This window comes from Toxorhynchites rutilus, chromosome 2 (genome assembly GCF_029784135.1).
Source record: "Toxorhynchites rutilus septentrionalis strain SRP chromosome 2, ASM2978413v1, whole genome shotgun sequence".
Lineage (NCBI taxonomy): Eukaryota > Metazoa > Arthropoda > Insecta > Diptera > Culicidae > Toxorhynchites > Toxorhynchites rutilus.
Genome location: NC_073745.1, coordinates 208413590 through 208429348, shown reverse-complemented (window position 1 = coordinate 208429348; position 15759 = coordinate 208413590). Strand labels below are relative to the sequence as shown.

Below are 15759 nucleotides of genomic sequence, written 5' to 3'. Positions count from 1 at the left end.
AACACGAGGGAGTAGGGAGTAAATTTAGCATCAATCTATCGTCATAACAACAGCGTTGTCGTTCATTTTGATGAATCTTCTCCCTTTGCTGCCTATAAGTTGTGCGATGATGATGAGCACAAACCAACGACAAATATTGTTGTCAACCGGCCAAGAGATATTTGTCGACATTTGCCGCTGAGTAATCGTTACTACGATGAAATTTAAAGATACCTATATTTATGTTTTTTGTGATTGATTCCGATGAAATTTTTGAACTATTGAATAAGTATTTGTAACAATACGTAACAAACATCTCTCGTAAACGTTTTATTTTTTGAATGAAGGGGTTGGCATAACCCTCCGTTCAGTCAGAAAAGATATATTATAACTCAAGAACTTGCACCCCTAACAAGACACTCTCGTTTTAGAAACTTTGATGTTATACCCCGATATATTATAGGAGAATAACATATTTTTCCTATTATCAGTTGTATTATGAAATGCGTTTGAATAGCAAGGTTAAATTCATTTTGTTTCAAATTTTGAGACTAATAAAAATGTGATACATTTTATAAATCTAACCACCCTAATGTCCATCTTGCCCCTCCAATATGCACGCCAATGGTTGGTTGAATTTTGCTCTCGCCATTCTGACAGTTCACTCTCTCTCTCGTCAAAAACGGATCCCGTATTTATGTTTTTTATGCTTTAGCGCAGCAACAGTCGGTAGGCAGATCTGCTTATATAAATGCATCGTCAGCAGTGCCACTAACTAATTGTATCCCGAAAGCATAAGCGAAAAGAAGAGTCGGAACCGCGTTAAGTGAATTTTTGAAGAATATTTTCAAGTGATTACTCGGAAGGTGAGTGACAAACAGGAGTGGAAAGTTATGAAAATTGTGTAACTTCGGATAAGTTGCCTGTAAGCAATACATATTAAATTTTGCCTTTTTGTTTGTTGCACGATCATTCACGATAGAATCACAGTTTTGATTATTGAAAACTACGGATACAATTTCAGTTTCTGATATTGATAATGATAATTGATGCTATTCTCTTTTGTTGGTGCGCTTTTGTGTTTGTATAGTCATGGAGATAATAGAATGTAGTTTGATCATGGTGTACGCGCAGGGATAATCGTGATTCATTTCACACATCGGTGAATCCCTAGCGCACTCTGATAACTTTGATGTGTAAAGTGATCGTCAAGCGTACATAACTCAATTTGGTCATGTAGAATTTTTATGTTCGTACATATAAAATTTTTTGAATGCTGAACAACTACATCTTTACCAAATTTCCACATTTAAATTAACTTCAACGATACTATACTCCTTGAGAACGAGTTAAGTGAAAGTAGTGCAACAACTTTGTGTCCGTCACATGTCGTTTAGTATTACTCTTGAATTGAACTATATTCGGATGCAGTTAAAATTTTATTGTGGTGCGTGTTACTGGTTAAAAAGTAGCTCAAAATGCGATAAGCAAAGCTAGTAGCATTATAAAATTTATCAGCCGATAATATTGATGTTTACATTGAAGCAAAACACAAACATTACCGGCCGGGATTTTGCTCCGAAAATATTCCAATGACCCCCAACTAGATCCCATCAATACTAGCGTACCGAACGTTCCGCTCGCACGTAAACAACGCGAGAGATGATTTGGCTACGCAAATGAATTAACTTTGAAGCTGAAAGGAAGAAGCAACCATGAGTGAAACGGATTGTTTGTTTTCATGCGGAGCCGGTTGCTTCGTTTTTTCTTCTCATTTTTCCTGTGTGGGCTTAACTCGCAATTCTATGAGTTCCGCTTATGCTGAGCATAAACACCCGAATGGGTGGTTTACGTGACTAAATCAACGTCTAGTATGTATCTGCCCCCAGGTAGAACGTGATCTAGAGCACACCGACTGACGAGGTCACGCGTCACGCCTCTCTTTTCGCCCCATTTTTCCTGTTCAGTTTGAGCTCAGTTTTGGATCAGATTGGGACAAAAATGTGCGCGTGAATAATGAAATAACATGGAAAGTTGGTGTTTCATACTTATTATAATACCACAACCGCAAGATCAAACACCTTACTGATTCATAGATTCTAGCATTTTGAATTTTGGTGGCATAAATTAGCTTTGAAGTTTTCAGAAGGCTTGAAACCTGAAAGTTAAGTGAACGAACTATTAAGTTTCAAGCCTAAAGCGGGCTCTTTTTAAACAGCCCTCGTTAATTGACCTCCTGTCGACCTATCAGGGGTGACATTGCGCATTTCGAAACGAGTGATTTTTGTTCGTTTCGACCACTTTGACTTAGCTTTGTTTGAATCCAAAAATTTTACATTTCTTTACGAGACAAATTTTGCTCTAAATCTAGTACACTGAAAATATTAACTTGAAACAGATACATAATACTAAAACCAATTCGATTTGAGTTCGAGTTTTCTCGAAAATATTAAAAATACACTCAATTTTCCCCCTTAGGAGATTTCCGAGGGTCAAAAAAGTAAAACTGAGAGTTTTGAAGCACCTTTAAATCATGTCAGATTGAGCTGAAATTTTAAACAGGTAATTTTTTTGGGCCAATAAACAAAATGTAAATGTTCGGTTTCTGAAAACCCCGTATTATGACGTAAGACTACGGCTAACCGGAAGATAATGGGGGGTAAAATGAAAATCTAGGCACCGAACATGTGGGAAAAAATGAAATACTTCAAACGCTTATAACTCGAGCATTTTTTATTAGATCACAAAGATGTTCACATCAATTGATAGGAAATATTTCTACATTTCTACGTGAATAACATTTTATTTTATTTTATTTATTTTTTATTAAATCGTTTATTTTTACATGCTCAGTTACATAAGTTTAAAGGAGCCAAACTCCTGACTGTATTGTTACAAGTATATATAAACATTTTTCCGATTACTCGCGTGTAGAAAACCGATTACTCGCGGTCTACTCGAGTTTAGAAGGGTGACATATTTTCTTCAGGAAAAGGAAGGGATAAAAGGATATGTTGACAATGTTCACTCTCACATTCATTACACTCAATTCTTAAGCCTATCTTATATCTAATATGTTTTTACATTTCACCTTATTCTATTGTTAATAAGAAGGGATTTGATTTCTCGCGAAGGAAAAGGAAAAGGAGAATATAAGGATATAAGGACAATCAGACACGAAGATCGATAACTTTTAGGAAGACATATATTTGGGACATGTAATCAAGGTCTAAACCAGCCAACACATCTCTCACCGGCACATTGGGCTGCCTTCCTCTAGCCCGAAGAGAGTTTTCTAAATTTGATCTGGCAACAAGATACTCCTCGCACAACCAAACAACGTGTTCGACGTCGTGGTAACCTTGGCCGCAGGCCCAGATATTGCTGTCGGCAAGATCAAAACGAAAGAGTAGCGCGTTTAACGAACAGTGATTGGACATGAGTCGGGAGAAGGTGCGAATAAAGTCCCGACTCAAGTCCAGACTTTTGAAACATGGTTTGAGGCTAACCTTAGGGATAATTGAGTGGAGCCACCGGCCCAATTCATCTTCGTTCCATTTGCGTTGCCAGTTAACGATGGTATTTTTACGAACTAAAGAATAAAATTCATTGAAGGCGATTTGACGCTGATAAATTTCGCCTTCAATTGCACCTACCTTTGCTAATGAGTCAGCCCTCTCATTACCCGGAATTGAGCAATGTGAAGGGACCCAGACAAAGGTAATGACATAACAGCGTCTGGTTAAAGCACTCAAAATTTCTCGTATTCTCTCAAGAAGTACGGCGAGTGCTTTTTCGGCCTCACTGAACGGATAGCTTCGACAGAGCTCAGACTATCCGTTACAATGTAATAGTGTTCAACAGGTCGTGAGGCGACGCTGTCCAGCGCCCAGTGTATTGCTGCCAATTCAGCAATATACACTGAGCAAGGATTCTGAAGACTGTGGGCTAAAAAATTCGTTGAACACTCCAAATCCTGTGGACTCATTCATAGAGGACCCATCAGTGAAGTACATATTATCACAATTGATACGCCCATACTTTGCATGGAAGATCGTAGGAACGATCCCCGATCGATGATAATCTGGAATTCCATGGATTTTCTCCTTCATGAACAGATCAAAAAATACAGAGGAATTGATGTAGTCAGGAAAACAAACACGGTTGGGAATGTACGAAGAAGGATCAACCTGCATGGAGATGAATTCATGATATGGACTCATGAACCCAGATTGAAAATTTAGCTCGATCAGCTGTTCAAAATTTCCGATCACCAATGGGTTCATAACCTTACACCGGATGAAGAACCGAAGAGATAATCAATTGAAGCGATCTTTTAGTGGGAGTAAGCCTGCCTAAACCTCGAGACTCATGGTATGCGTTGAGGGCATACATCCCAACGCAATACGGAGACAAAGATACTGAATTCGCTCGAGTTTAATGAGATGTGTTTTGGCAGCTGATTGAAAACAGAAACTGCCATACTCCATCAGTCTCCCAAGATCAATCGTGGCTCAGGAAGGAGTGAGCACATGTCAACAAGTTGCTTGCGGCTAACCGCAGATCTCGGAGGCCAATACAAGCTGACTATACAAAGGTCTTTGCCTCTGATGTTTGCATGACAGGCAACAGCTTCGATCCCTCCAATAGGTGGAAGGTCAATTCTTTTTATTTTTCTCGAGATAAACAATCGAATAATAGTGAAACGTCAAGCATTGTCCAAGCACACTATGTCTTTTTTATAGAGGTGAGGAACGCTCTACCAGCCTTATCTGGGAAAGGTTAACCCAGACGTCGAGTGGGGATCTCACCCACAAAAACCAAGCCCTCTACTCGTTGCCTCATTACTCCTGGGACCACATAGTGGGGTTGAACTTCAAAAAAAATAATGCATAGGTACTTTTTTCTTCTCAATTAGTCCTAATGAAGTATTCCGCATGTTTTCAGCCGAATTGTGGCTGGTTGAAACTGGTTTTCGTTCCACGCAGATCAAATTTTCCCTTGAAGCTCCCCATCCATTCCATATTATACTGGAGTAGCTTTTTACGCGGGGGATACGTTCCGCATGAACAAAAACCGCGTAAATTCCAAAATCCGCGTAAAAATAAACCAGGTAGTTTTCCAAATCCGTGTAACAGTCTAACAAACAGCAAATTATTAGTTTAAAATGCAACCCATTCCATTTTTTTGTTTTTGAGAGGCTTTAAACTTTGCAGTTCATTCGTTTCTAATACAACCCATTTTCTAACAATTGATTTACTGAATGTTTTTGCATGCTGCAATCAATCTTTTATTTCTCAGCTACTAATCAGTGTTACAACACAAACTTATTTGGTGAAAAGTCACATCAATTAGCATATTGAATTTATAAGCGGTTGATACGTGCCGCGTAAAAAAACCGCGTAAATTCCAAAATCCGCGTAGATCCCAAAAAACCGCGTAAAATAAAACCGTGAAAAAAAAACGACTTTACTTTTTTGCCTGCATACATCTTTTGTATGTATTTTCACAAGTTCTGAATTTGGTTCCGATCTGACATACAAGTTGGCCTGGTTTGAATCTGAAATTTTCAATGGACCATATCAACGTTGCCCGCCTTTTATGAACTGATGAGTTATCTTCAATCATTTCAATGATTTCGGTGTATTTATCATTATCACATCACGATGTGAACTTCAACATGCCGAAAATCATTGATATCATTTCAAATATGTTTTAGGACTGATTGAAAAGAAGTAAGAACCTACGCAAGAAATTTCTCAACTGGTTCCATAGATAGTTAGGGCTGATTTAGACGATGCCAGTCAGCGCTCTAGTTGAGGTATCCAGTGAACAGAGAACAGACACTCTGTCCAAGTTACTTGTACCTGTATCGAACAAGTAATTGGCCTCTAACTTGAACAGAGTGTCTGTTCTCTATTCACTGGATACTTCAACTAGAGCGCTGACTGGCATCGTCTAAATCAGCCTTTATGATACGTGTTTATTTTTTTTTATGTTTCGCATCAGACCAGACACCAAAAGATACGAAGCTAGTCTTAGATAAGAATATTTCTATTGTATCCCAAACAATGTACATCATCTCAATCGAGCTCTAATATTTCTATGGAAACTCTAAAAATTTAATGGTTCTCGAGTGGTTATAACATAGGATTTCAAAAGGGATTTTTGTGTAAGTTTCAATAAATCAATCAAGTATAGAACAGAATGAGTTATCGTAAACACAATTCGTTTTCTTTTGGTGGAAGTGACGATACGTCTTGTGAATGGATATTCCCAGGTCTCTAATTCAAGGCTCAGAAGAAAACACAATTGGCCATCAATGAATAGTATTATTTTTAAAATACTTTACTAGAAGTTGATTATTGACTTACAGCAACTTACAGTTTGTAAACATTTTTTCCACCAAACAATACAAAAAAACAGTAAGGCGGCGGTGACACTGGATGCAGAAAAGTGGTCGTACGAATTGTATGCAAGAGTGAAAGTAAACAACCACATTGAGTTGTATTGGTGTGGTTACATTGGTCCCCCTTGCTTCGTTCGAATTCATCATCTTCTATCGAATAAAATTGTTTGTTTCTATTCGTACAATCCAATGTTCGTGCGTACTCCGAGCCAATGTCACCTTACCCTAAGGCGTCAATGATACTGGTGAATCTAGTTATTTTTGTAGAACTACTCACACAAGAAGATGTAATGCGTTAATCTTTTTTATTGCGTTCCATGTTTCTTACACGAAACCTGTTCTGGACAACCAACAATAAATATAGGTCAATACAGTGTGCTCCCGTTCTGCACGTTCCGTGCTGTGGGGCGCACAATCATTACAGCTGTAAACAAAACGCGTCACGCGAAAGATGCGTACGTGCACATCTCCGCACGTTCGAGCCTCCAGTACAATCCTATCTCACGTCTCCATTTCGCTATGTTTCATCTCACTATGTATTAGGGTGGGTTTAGACTGGTGATATATTCGTGTGAAGAAATATGATGAGATTTGTAGAAATCGCATCAACTGTTTACAATAGCGCGAACTTATATAATGAATATATTCATATTTACGGTGAATTTATTCATCTGAAGTAGAACTGCATCCAACTTTAGTGATTTCTCACCAGCGAGAAATTTTCCAGCGTTTACATATGCCTGAATTTTTTTCTATACATTCTACACATATATACCTCGCAGAAGTGCATCATATATATTTTCACCCGTTTACATCTATTTTCGGGTGAATAAATCCATCTATAGCTATAGATCTCTCTAATGTAAACCCGCCATTAGTCACATTTTAAAACATAAACGATGCTCAATTCACCCCTCGTTTTAATTCTCTATTTCCCGCTCCCGCATCGATGTTTTCGCTCGGCACGTAGACAAACGAACACACACAACCATGAATTTCAACAACGCATGTGGTCTGGCACGTATTGCTGTCGCTAGTGCCGGCCGTCAGCTGAGATCAAGGAGCAGCCTGGTTGCACGTAATCAGCCTCACCAGCAGATTCAGCGAAAGTCGTTCTCGAGTGGTGCCGTTGAACCTAAGGAAGCACCCAAGGTGGAACCGATCAGTGCCGCTAATCTCAGCTCCCGTACCCATGCTCCCAACAATCTTGAGAAACGGATGCTCGTTTTCACGAAAAAATACAAAACCGTTGAGGAGATTCCATCTTATATCAAGTAATAATTTTACAATTAACTTCATTTTTTTGTGTGAATTTATTAAAAGTTTCTTTTTGCAGCCAAGATGTGATGGAACGCTGTCGCAACCAGGTGCGCATCAAAATCGCTAACTATATGATGATCGCAACAGCAATCGGCTGCATTGTGATGATCTTTTTGGGTAAACAGGCACAGGAGCGGGGCGAAACCGTTCAGAAAATGAACCTTGACTGGCACAAGGAATACAACGAGAAAGCTGCACAGGAAGATGCTGCCGCGAAGAAATAAGATAGCGGTGGGTTCTTTCTTCCTGTTTGGAAGTTTTTGTGATTAAGTTAATGCCCTTTGTTAGAGGGCGTTTCCCAAGTACTGATAGAGAGTTTTGAAATGCTCGTGCCCGTTTTATTAGTAATAGTAACATTGTAACGGGATTGTAACATAGATATATTTTGTAAGATGTTTGAAATTTTTGCAGTTAATAAAAGAGAATATATATGTTCGAACGAATATGATTGTGATTCATTGGGAGTCTGTAACATTCGGTACTAATATATGAAAAATATCTAAGAGGCAAATCTTTCAGCTATATTTCTTTTACGAAATAATCCATTCTGCGCATCCAATGGCATTTACGTTCCCAGTTTTATGTTTGCTACCTATTGTGAGAAAGTTCTCAATGAATATACAGCCATGATTTCCTGTAGAACAGTATATTTCATCTTAAGTTGTCTCTACTTGAGCACACTGAATGACGCTTGGGAGTAGCAAACCATTCTCATTGTGCAAGTACCGGTGTTTCCAGAAATGATAGTGTGATTGACCACTCCACGAAAGAAATCTGCAGAAATCATAAATCTGCTGCAGAAGGAGATATCTAGAGCCAGTTCATCATTATCCCAAACAAAAAGTGTCGAAACAGTCGTCCATTTCAGCCACTCCTCCTTGCGAAATACTCCTAGATCCTCCCGACCGGCCAAATCCATTTTATCTCCACGAACAGCACCGAAGGAAAGAACTTGTGTATCATCACAAAACTCCAGCTTGGTCATTTCTTCCGACTCCGACATAGAATCCAGCGAACTAAACGACACGCTTACGAAAACACCTTTTCCGTCTACACCAGTATCACATACCGTCCAGCCTGGAAAACGAATTACTACAAATGCAACGCCCTCGAATAAAAAAAATCCGAGTCCATGCTTACCCAACCACCGAAGGACATCCGTCAAAGATCGCTGACAGTAGGCAAGCAAACCGCCTTGCCAACAGATACACCTCGATCCAATCAGCAATCAGACTCTCCATACCCACTGTCGACCAATGGTAAGGACCGACAACCCAACTAATGTTTCGTCCAACTCCAACCTCATCTGTCGCCAGCCACCCTTCACCGATCAGCTCTCCGGTAGGGATAGTCGTGGGCCCTGCATACCTGGGGCAGTAGGGCCCCAGGTATGCAGGGCCCCAGCAATGCGGACGTTACACCCCCACCGGAACTGCTGGACAACCTCTGCAGCCTGCGGATGAAAAAACAAACCAACTTCGATGAAAAACGGAACCCAGCCATATTTCCTGGTAGTCGAGGCACCGTCAGTGCGGATATTATACCTCCACCGGTAATGGCGGGCTACCCCCGGCGGCAGCGAGATGCAGTATTCTACGATCCAGCTTTCGGGATGCACAAGGGTGGCGACACCTGTTCCCCGACGAACTACTTGCTGAACCCGGGACGCATAAGGGTGGCAACACATGTTTCCCGAAGGTGGACCATCACCTGAAATCGGGACGCACAAAGGCGGTAACGTCTGTTCCCGCAGGGACTGCATCAGATCTCGAGACGCACAAGGGTGGAAACACTCGTCCCCGATCGATCTCGCTGGAGTTCCTTCTGCCGACATTTTTCGACTCCGCTGTATCATCACCGAAGTATCCACCATCAAGTCACAAAGTAGCACAGAGGATTGCAGTGATGTCGAACCTTTTTTCCCGCCGTCGGGTCAAGTGAGCGAATGCTGGTTGAGACTTTTACTCCCAGTTGCTGCGCTGTCTGCTGTCTCGTTCGACAACACCGCCTATCGTAGCTTCTGTGGCCCTTCAAGCTGCCGACACAGCACCATCCACAGTTGATATCCCAATCCGTCATAGATCCGCTCGCCTCACCATCAGGGCTAAGTCGACCGCCCTAACAATTCCACTGGAAGTCCATGCCAGGCCTGCTCCACCTATGCCAGTCGAAGCGAGGTCCAATGCCGATATCTATGATGCATGGAAACTCAGCCGAGAGGATCTCACAAAAGCTATGGCTATGGCAAAGTATGCCCACCAACATATTCACCAAACTCGTTCTGCAATGAAACATCAACAAGCTGTACAACTACTTAGGAGAACTGGAGATCCTTGACTGAGAGCTATCCATCATCGCACTCCAAGAGATTAACCGAGTTTCCCCAACAAACATCCAGAAAATTATCGAGGGTACATTCCACTGGCACATCAAGCGGAGCTCCGTTCTACAACACTCTCTGCTGCTGCAACACTGAAGCTGCTCGATGTGTTAGCAGGCTTGGAGGACCCAAAAATCATCTTGGGGGACTTCCATGCTCATCACCGCAACTGGGGAATGCAAACACCGGACGTCATGGAGAATATCATCGCCGACTTCTTGGAGGTGTTGAAGCTCTCGGTCTTAAATGACGACACTGATACTTTCCGTAGAGGTACCAGCAATACAGCCATTGATATTTCAGCAGCTACACCCAAACTAGCGTTGGCAGAAAACATTTCATCTTTGGCAGAAAAGATGTCATTCCCTGTGCATGAGTGTCAAATGCGCAAATAATGAGCTATTTTGAAAGCTTAAAAATGGTTTGTATGTATGCGAGCAGACATCTTTTGACATAGGATTACGTCTTTCGGGAACATATTGGGGTACAAATTGAAAATCGAAAATCGAGTACATCGTGAAAATTGTCCAATTTCAAACGCTTATTGCTCAGTCAGTTCATGATGGATTGATGAAATTTTTGCGTCAATCGATTTCGGCACTCCATAACATTTTTTTAAATTGAAGAAAATAATATATGTCATGAAACTAATTATCGAACAATTGAAAAATCTCAACCCCTATCCTAACTGAAATACCCACTTTTGATTGGTCGAAATTGACGACACATGCGGCGGGTCCCTAACAGAGACATCAAAACCAAGCTGCCTGGGGAAAATCAGCATTGCAAATGCATGAAGGTATGAGGAGCTTTTGGGCCCTATTATAGAAATCGAATCGAGGATTCGATACAATAACTATCACTATCACACTGAGTAAAATCTGGAATTATAGAAATCGAGGAAAACTGCCCGATTCGTTAGCAAGCTCGAATGTCAGCGGTTGTGATGAAATATTGAAACAAGCTTGAAATGTTTCAAGAAGCACTATAGAAAGGATGCCAAATCTTTTTTTGAGGCATCTGCTATGAAAATGTATTTCCAAAAGTTTTAATATGGTTATGTTTTGGAGAAAACTGATATTCCCTCTACGAATGAAGCTTAATAGGCGTAATGCATGCATGGATGAGTAATAAAAACGATATCATGGAACAATTTGCTTTACAAAAAATATAATTATTAGAAAATGAATCTTTTCATTTATTTTCACAACTGCAATCTATGGAATTCCGTAAGGAGTCACACACAAAATTCCACTTTTTTAAGGAAAACATTTTTTTTTAACTCTTTTAACGTCGATTTCTTGTTGTAGCTGTGTCAATAGCTTTATTGTTTGGGCCACCACCTTTGGCCCTGAATTCTCGCTTGTTGTGTGCTAGTGTTTTCTTTACCTTTCACCCCAAGTCAATCCAAATCTGTAATTTAAAAAAATCACTATTGTTTTGCAAGACATTTCAGCTTTAGCATATGGTATAGAAAGTTTGGTATAGTATAGCAATAAAAATGAAAATTGCTGACAAAAGTAACACGTACTAACATACGCTAGCAGGAATAAGACATTTTTAGGTAGGAAATTCGGTTGATAGTAATTCAAACAATATGATAAAATTTACCTATGAAGTTATATGTATCATAGAAGAAACACTTACTTTCTGGCATTCTGAACCAAGACACATTGATGGTCTCAGCGCATTAAGCTCCTCACTGAATTCCTCCCAGGTTTCCTTAACCGGGATTCTATTTGAACTGCCTCCACAAATACCTCGAGCAATGTTTACATTCGCTTTCATTGGTTCAACGAGTCGTTCAAACAGATGGTGATTTGTCTGTCCACTCGTTCTCAGCCACTGAAATATGCACTGGAAGTAAGTTCTGCATTGTAAATTATAACATGATTAATATGAATAATGTTGGATTGAACACTTACCTTGAATAGACTATTCTGGCAGCACCGTAAAACAAATACTGATCAAAACAAACGAACGTGTGTTGAAAATTGCATATATTCAAGCATTTCTGAAATGTTTCCTGAAGGAAAATATCAGGGACGCAAACCAAAACAAAATAATTCTCTGAAGATATGCAACAAGTGAACCAAACAACTCGAAAAGTTCTGACACTTGCATCGATAGCTATCACTCGCTCGATGCTATCGAATTGCCCGGTATCTATAATAGTAAAATAGGGCTGACGAGCAAAATTCTTATCGCCTCGATTTCTATAATAGGTCCCAATAGTTGTCTTATTCTTGTCAATAAATAAGAAGAGTGTTTATCAACTTTCATTGAAGGGATAGCCTCTAATGACCTGAGACTGACTGAAAAGATAAACAGCCCTATTGTGTATTCCGACGAATTCCCATTTCGTTCGAAAGTTATATTTCGTTCTAGTTATAATTTTAATTCCATATTTCGAACGTTTTGCCAATTAAATGTTCGACGAGAAACAGATTGAACGAATTGCAAAAACAACTTGAACGGAATACAGAATGAAATTTTATCAAGTCGATCGAAATATTTCGAATTGCAGAATAGGGGTGAAAATAATGGTCGATGTTTCAATGATCCCTAGAGCATAGTATATCGCACCCAGCTCAACAACATACACGGAACAAGGACCTCTGAGTTTGAAAGAGGCACTGGAATTTTCATTGAAGATGCCGAAGCCAGTGGACCCATTCATGAATGAACCGTCAGTACAGAACATTCTGTCAGATCTAACTTCATGATATTTCGCCGAAAATATTGGTGGAATAACATCGAAGCGTAGATGATTGCGATTCCATGTCACATGGACAGATGGAAAATAACAGAGGAATTGCAAAAGTATCGGAATATGAATCCTGGCAGCTGATCGGAAGTAAAAACTACTATATTCGAACACTGATAATATCGTTGTTTTGTACTGCTTAATGAGGTCTCCTGGATGGGCACCCCACCAATAAATAAATAAACCTCCTAAGAATATTTTTATTAATCTTTTAGCTTCAATACAATTGTACTGTTTCAATGTTGTACCACCGATTATAATGCCTCTCATTACCTCCATTTTTCCTTTCAACCAACCGTTTGATTGATGGTGCAAGACCCTTCAGCTCCTTCAAACTTTCCGTGTGAATTTTGATCACGTTCATCCAGTTGATAAGTCTTTCCTTCACAGCTTTATCATGTGAGAGAATCAGCTTTTGATAGTTTGAGTCAATTAGAAGATTGGCCCACTCGATTACCTTAGTATCGCTATCAAAGGTGTCACTGTTGGCAGGAATCTTTCTGAGACGAGCGACCGGATCTGTGAGAAGGATGAGTAAATGATCGAGTAATCGGAGCACATTGTTCAAGTTGATTTCTTTTCGAACGATAGGCATAATAATTGGACGGCTGAAATTGCACGCGAGGACAATGTTCACCAGATCGTTTGCCGATCGATCGGAAACATCGTGCTCGGCGAGAACATTCATATTGGGTAGTTGCTCGGATGGCTTAGAAATCGGAAGAGCGGTTTCGGGATGCTTTTTGAGTAGTTCCCCGATTTCCGGGATTTTTGTCACGGATGATCGCTGATTGATGCATCCAAGAGCATAGTTCAATGCCGACACGAGTGCTCGTTCAGAGATATTATTGTACCTTTTCAGGCATCTGCCAATGTCCAACGAGGCATTCGCTTGAATCATAAGCGGCAGAAGTTTACTTGTTATTTCCATTTCACAAAATCCTCGCTTCTCGAGCTCGCCTGCAACTATTTCAAACTGTTCGGAGAAAATCAAGGGTCCAATGGAATCGTCTGTGTTATTCATCAGCCGCATTTGGATGATATCATCGGGTAGATTGTCATCCGGTGCAACATCAACTTTGATGTCATCTTTGTACACTGTTTGAAGTGTCTGTTCGAAATTTTCTAAGTTTTCAAAAATTTTAAATGCCTTTCGCTGCTCTTGATGTTGCGATTTGCAATCTTCGTCATTCATTATCCATTGCAAATGTCCAGCAAACGTATATCCTTCGTTTAGATCAAAATCTTCATTTATGCTCTCGTTATCGACGTAGTTTTGTAGCTCAAAACTCCTCTGAGTTCCTACCATATCGGAAAGTTGCTCCTTGCTAATCACGAATGGAACTACTGCCAGTGTCTGGCCGAAGGCCAGCAATATATGGTTCTCACTCATCCAGAAGTGGGACTTGTTAAAATACACTTTGAAGAACTGCTTTGCCTGTACCGCTTTGAATTGTACATTGTACAGTAGCAGAGTGGCTCCTTCTTGGTTCAAATTATTGGCATACACTGCGATATAATCCTTGCTAATCCCAATCAAAGACAGCGGTTCATTGGCATTTATTATGCTCAAAATTGAGATGTAATTTCCAATCGTTTTTGGTTGCAGTTCCAACGATGAATCGACTTCATATGTGAGTGTTTGTGAAAAAATCCTCTTATCGGTCCCTGTGCAAATAAACGGATTTCAGTACAACATCTACTTGATATAGTACATGATACTTACAGATTGTGATCAGTGAAGGATATCCACTGCCTTCTACAATACATTGCCCAACTAGTTGAACATTTTGCTGCATTCGTTCGAGTTTAATCTTTCGGAATTCTTTGTCAGATATAAGGCTGTCCTTCGTTAGGAGTGTGTAGTTCAACTCGATTGTACCACTTTCGATATCCTTTACAAAGTAGACCAGCATTATCTCACCATCCTCTAATGATGTGATTTTTACTTCTTGAATAGCCTGCCGTTTAGGATCAACATTCGAATTTTTCATTACATCGTCAGGATTTTTACGATCCTTATTTCTAGTATCTACAGCGCTCTCCAGTGATTCACAGGATCCATCGTCATACAGCACCAGCACCTGACCATTCTCGAGGGTGAACAGTTCCAATATATTGCGAAAGAATTTCACCTTCTTGACCTTGTTGATGTCGACCTGATCGGATGCCCAGCATCGTATGTATCGACCATCGAAAACACCAACGTAGCGTTCGGAGCGAAAATCATAAACAACCTTGCTGGTGAGTCGCTCCAGCGACGTCCAACTGTGCTGCAGCTTCTGGTTGCTTAGCTGTAAAACGCAAGAACATATAAATTTGAGTCTAGCCAATATGAGTCGCTATTACCTTAACGACTTGGACAATATTCCGTCCGAGAGTGTTGATTACGCAGCCAGCATGGACATCACGAGACAATCCAAGGAATTCTCCCACATCATTGATCGGGCATAAACTGTAATAAGCCAACAATTTGGCCATAACTTCGAATGTTAATCAAATTTGATTCCGGGTGATAACGAAACACAACAACGTGTTTAACTCGATCGGAGCAAGGCGCGTAGAAGTATATCCTAAGGTGGGCCAACTTGCTAAAACCATTCTTCAGCCATCTTGGAAGTCTACTGTGTTTTGTTTGTAAACAAACACAATACGCTAGTGCCGAAGCTCGCTCCTGATCAGTCTGTCTCTTTCACGCTTCAAGGATATAATTCTGCTTTCTTCCGTACTGTTTTCATATACCGCTCCCCTAACCAACTTAGTGACGAAACGGCCTCACCTAGTACCATAGACCCGTATTGGATCGGAGTGCAGTTCAAATAAAAAAAAACAAATTGTCAAATTGTGCCTGCCGGACTCAAGATTAATACAGAAAGTATGAAAGGTGTGCATTTTTTATACACT

The 15759-nt window shown here is 40.2% G+C and overlaps 2 protein-coding genes and 1 long non-coding RNA gene across 4 annotated transcripts; 1 reads left to right on the top strand and 2 right to left on the bottom strand.

The window, feature by feature from the left end:
• Positions 1-678: 678 nt before the first annotated feature.
• On the top strand, positions 679-8151 carry LOC129770080 (UPF0389 protein CG9231). Of its 2 annotated transcripts, none has more exons than XM_055772704.1 (3): positions 679-904; positions 7359-7662; positions 7725-8151. In XM_055772704.1, the coding sequence occupies exons 2-3, from the start codon at positions 7379-7381 to the stop codon at positions 7930-7932; spliced, it is 492 nt and encodes a 163-aa protein (XP_055628679.1). In that variant the 5' UTR covers positions 679-904; positions 7359-7378; the 3' UTR covers positions 7933-8151. The 2 variants fall into 2 exon arrangements, with proteins under 2 accessions (XP_055628679.1, XP_055628678.1); XM_055772703.1 differs by having other exon boundaries at positions 680-845.
• Positions 8152-11438: 3287 nt separating this feature from the next.
• LOC129764671 (uncharacterized) lies at positions 11439-12229 on the bottom strand. Its single transcript, XR_008741192.1, has 3 exons — positions 12014-12229; positions 11736-11945; positions 11439-11501 (listed from the first exon to the last, which is right to left on the bottom strand). It is a non-coding gene; the product is annotated as an uncharacterized LOC129764671 (long non-coding RNA).
• An 812-nt stretch (positions 12230-13041) lies between these two features.
• LOC129767533 (nucleolar protein 11-like) lies at positions 13042-15625 on the bottom strand. The gene is made up of 3 exons (XM_055768533.1): positions 15205-15625; positions 14582-15149; positions 13042-14523 (listed from the first exon to the last, which is right to left on the bottom strand). Exons 1-3 carry the CDS (start codon positions 15334-15336, stop codon positions 13073-13075), a joined length of 2151 nt encoding a protein of 716 aa, XP_055624508.1. The 5' UTR covers positions 15337-15625; the 3' UTR covers positions 13042-13072.
• Positions 15626-15759: the final 134 nt, after the last annotated feature.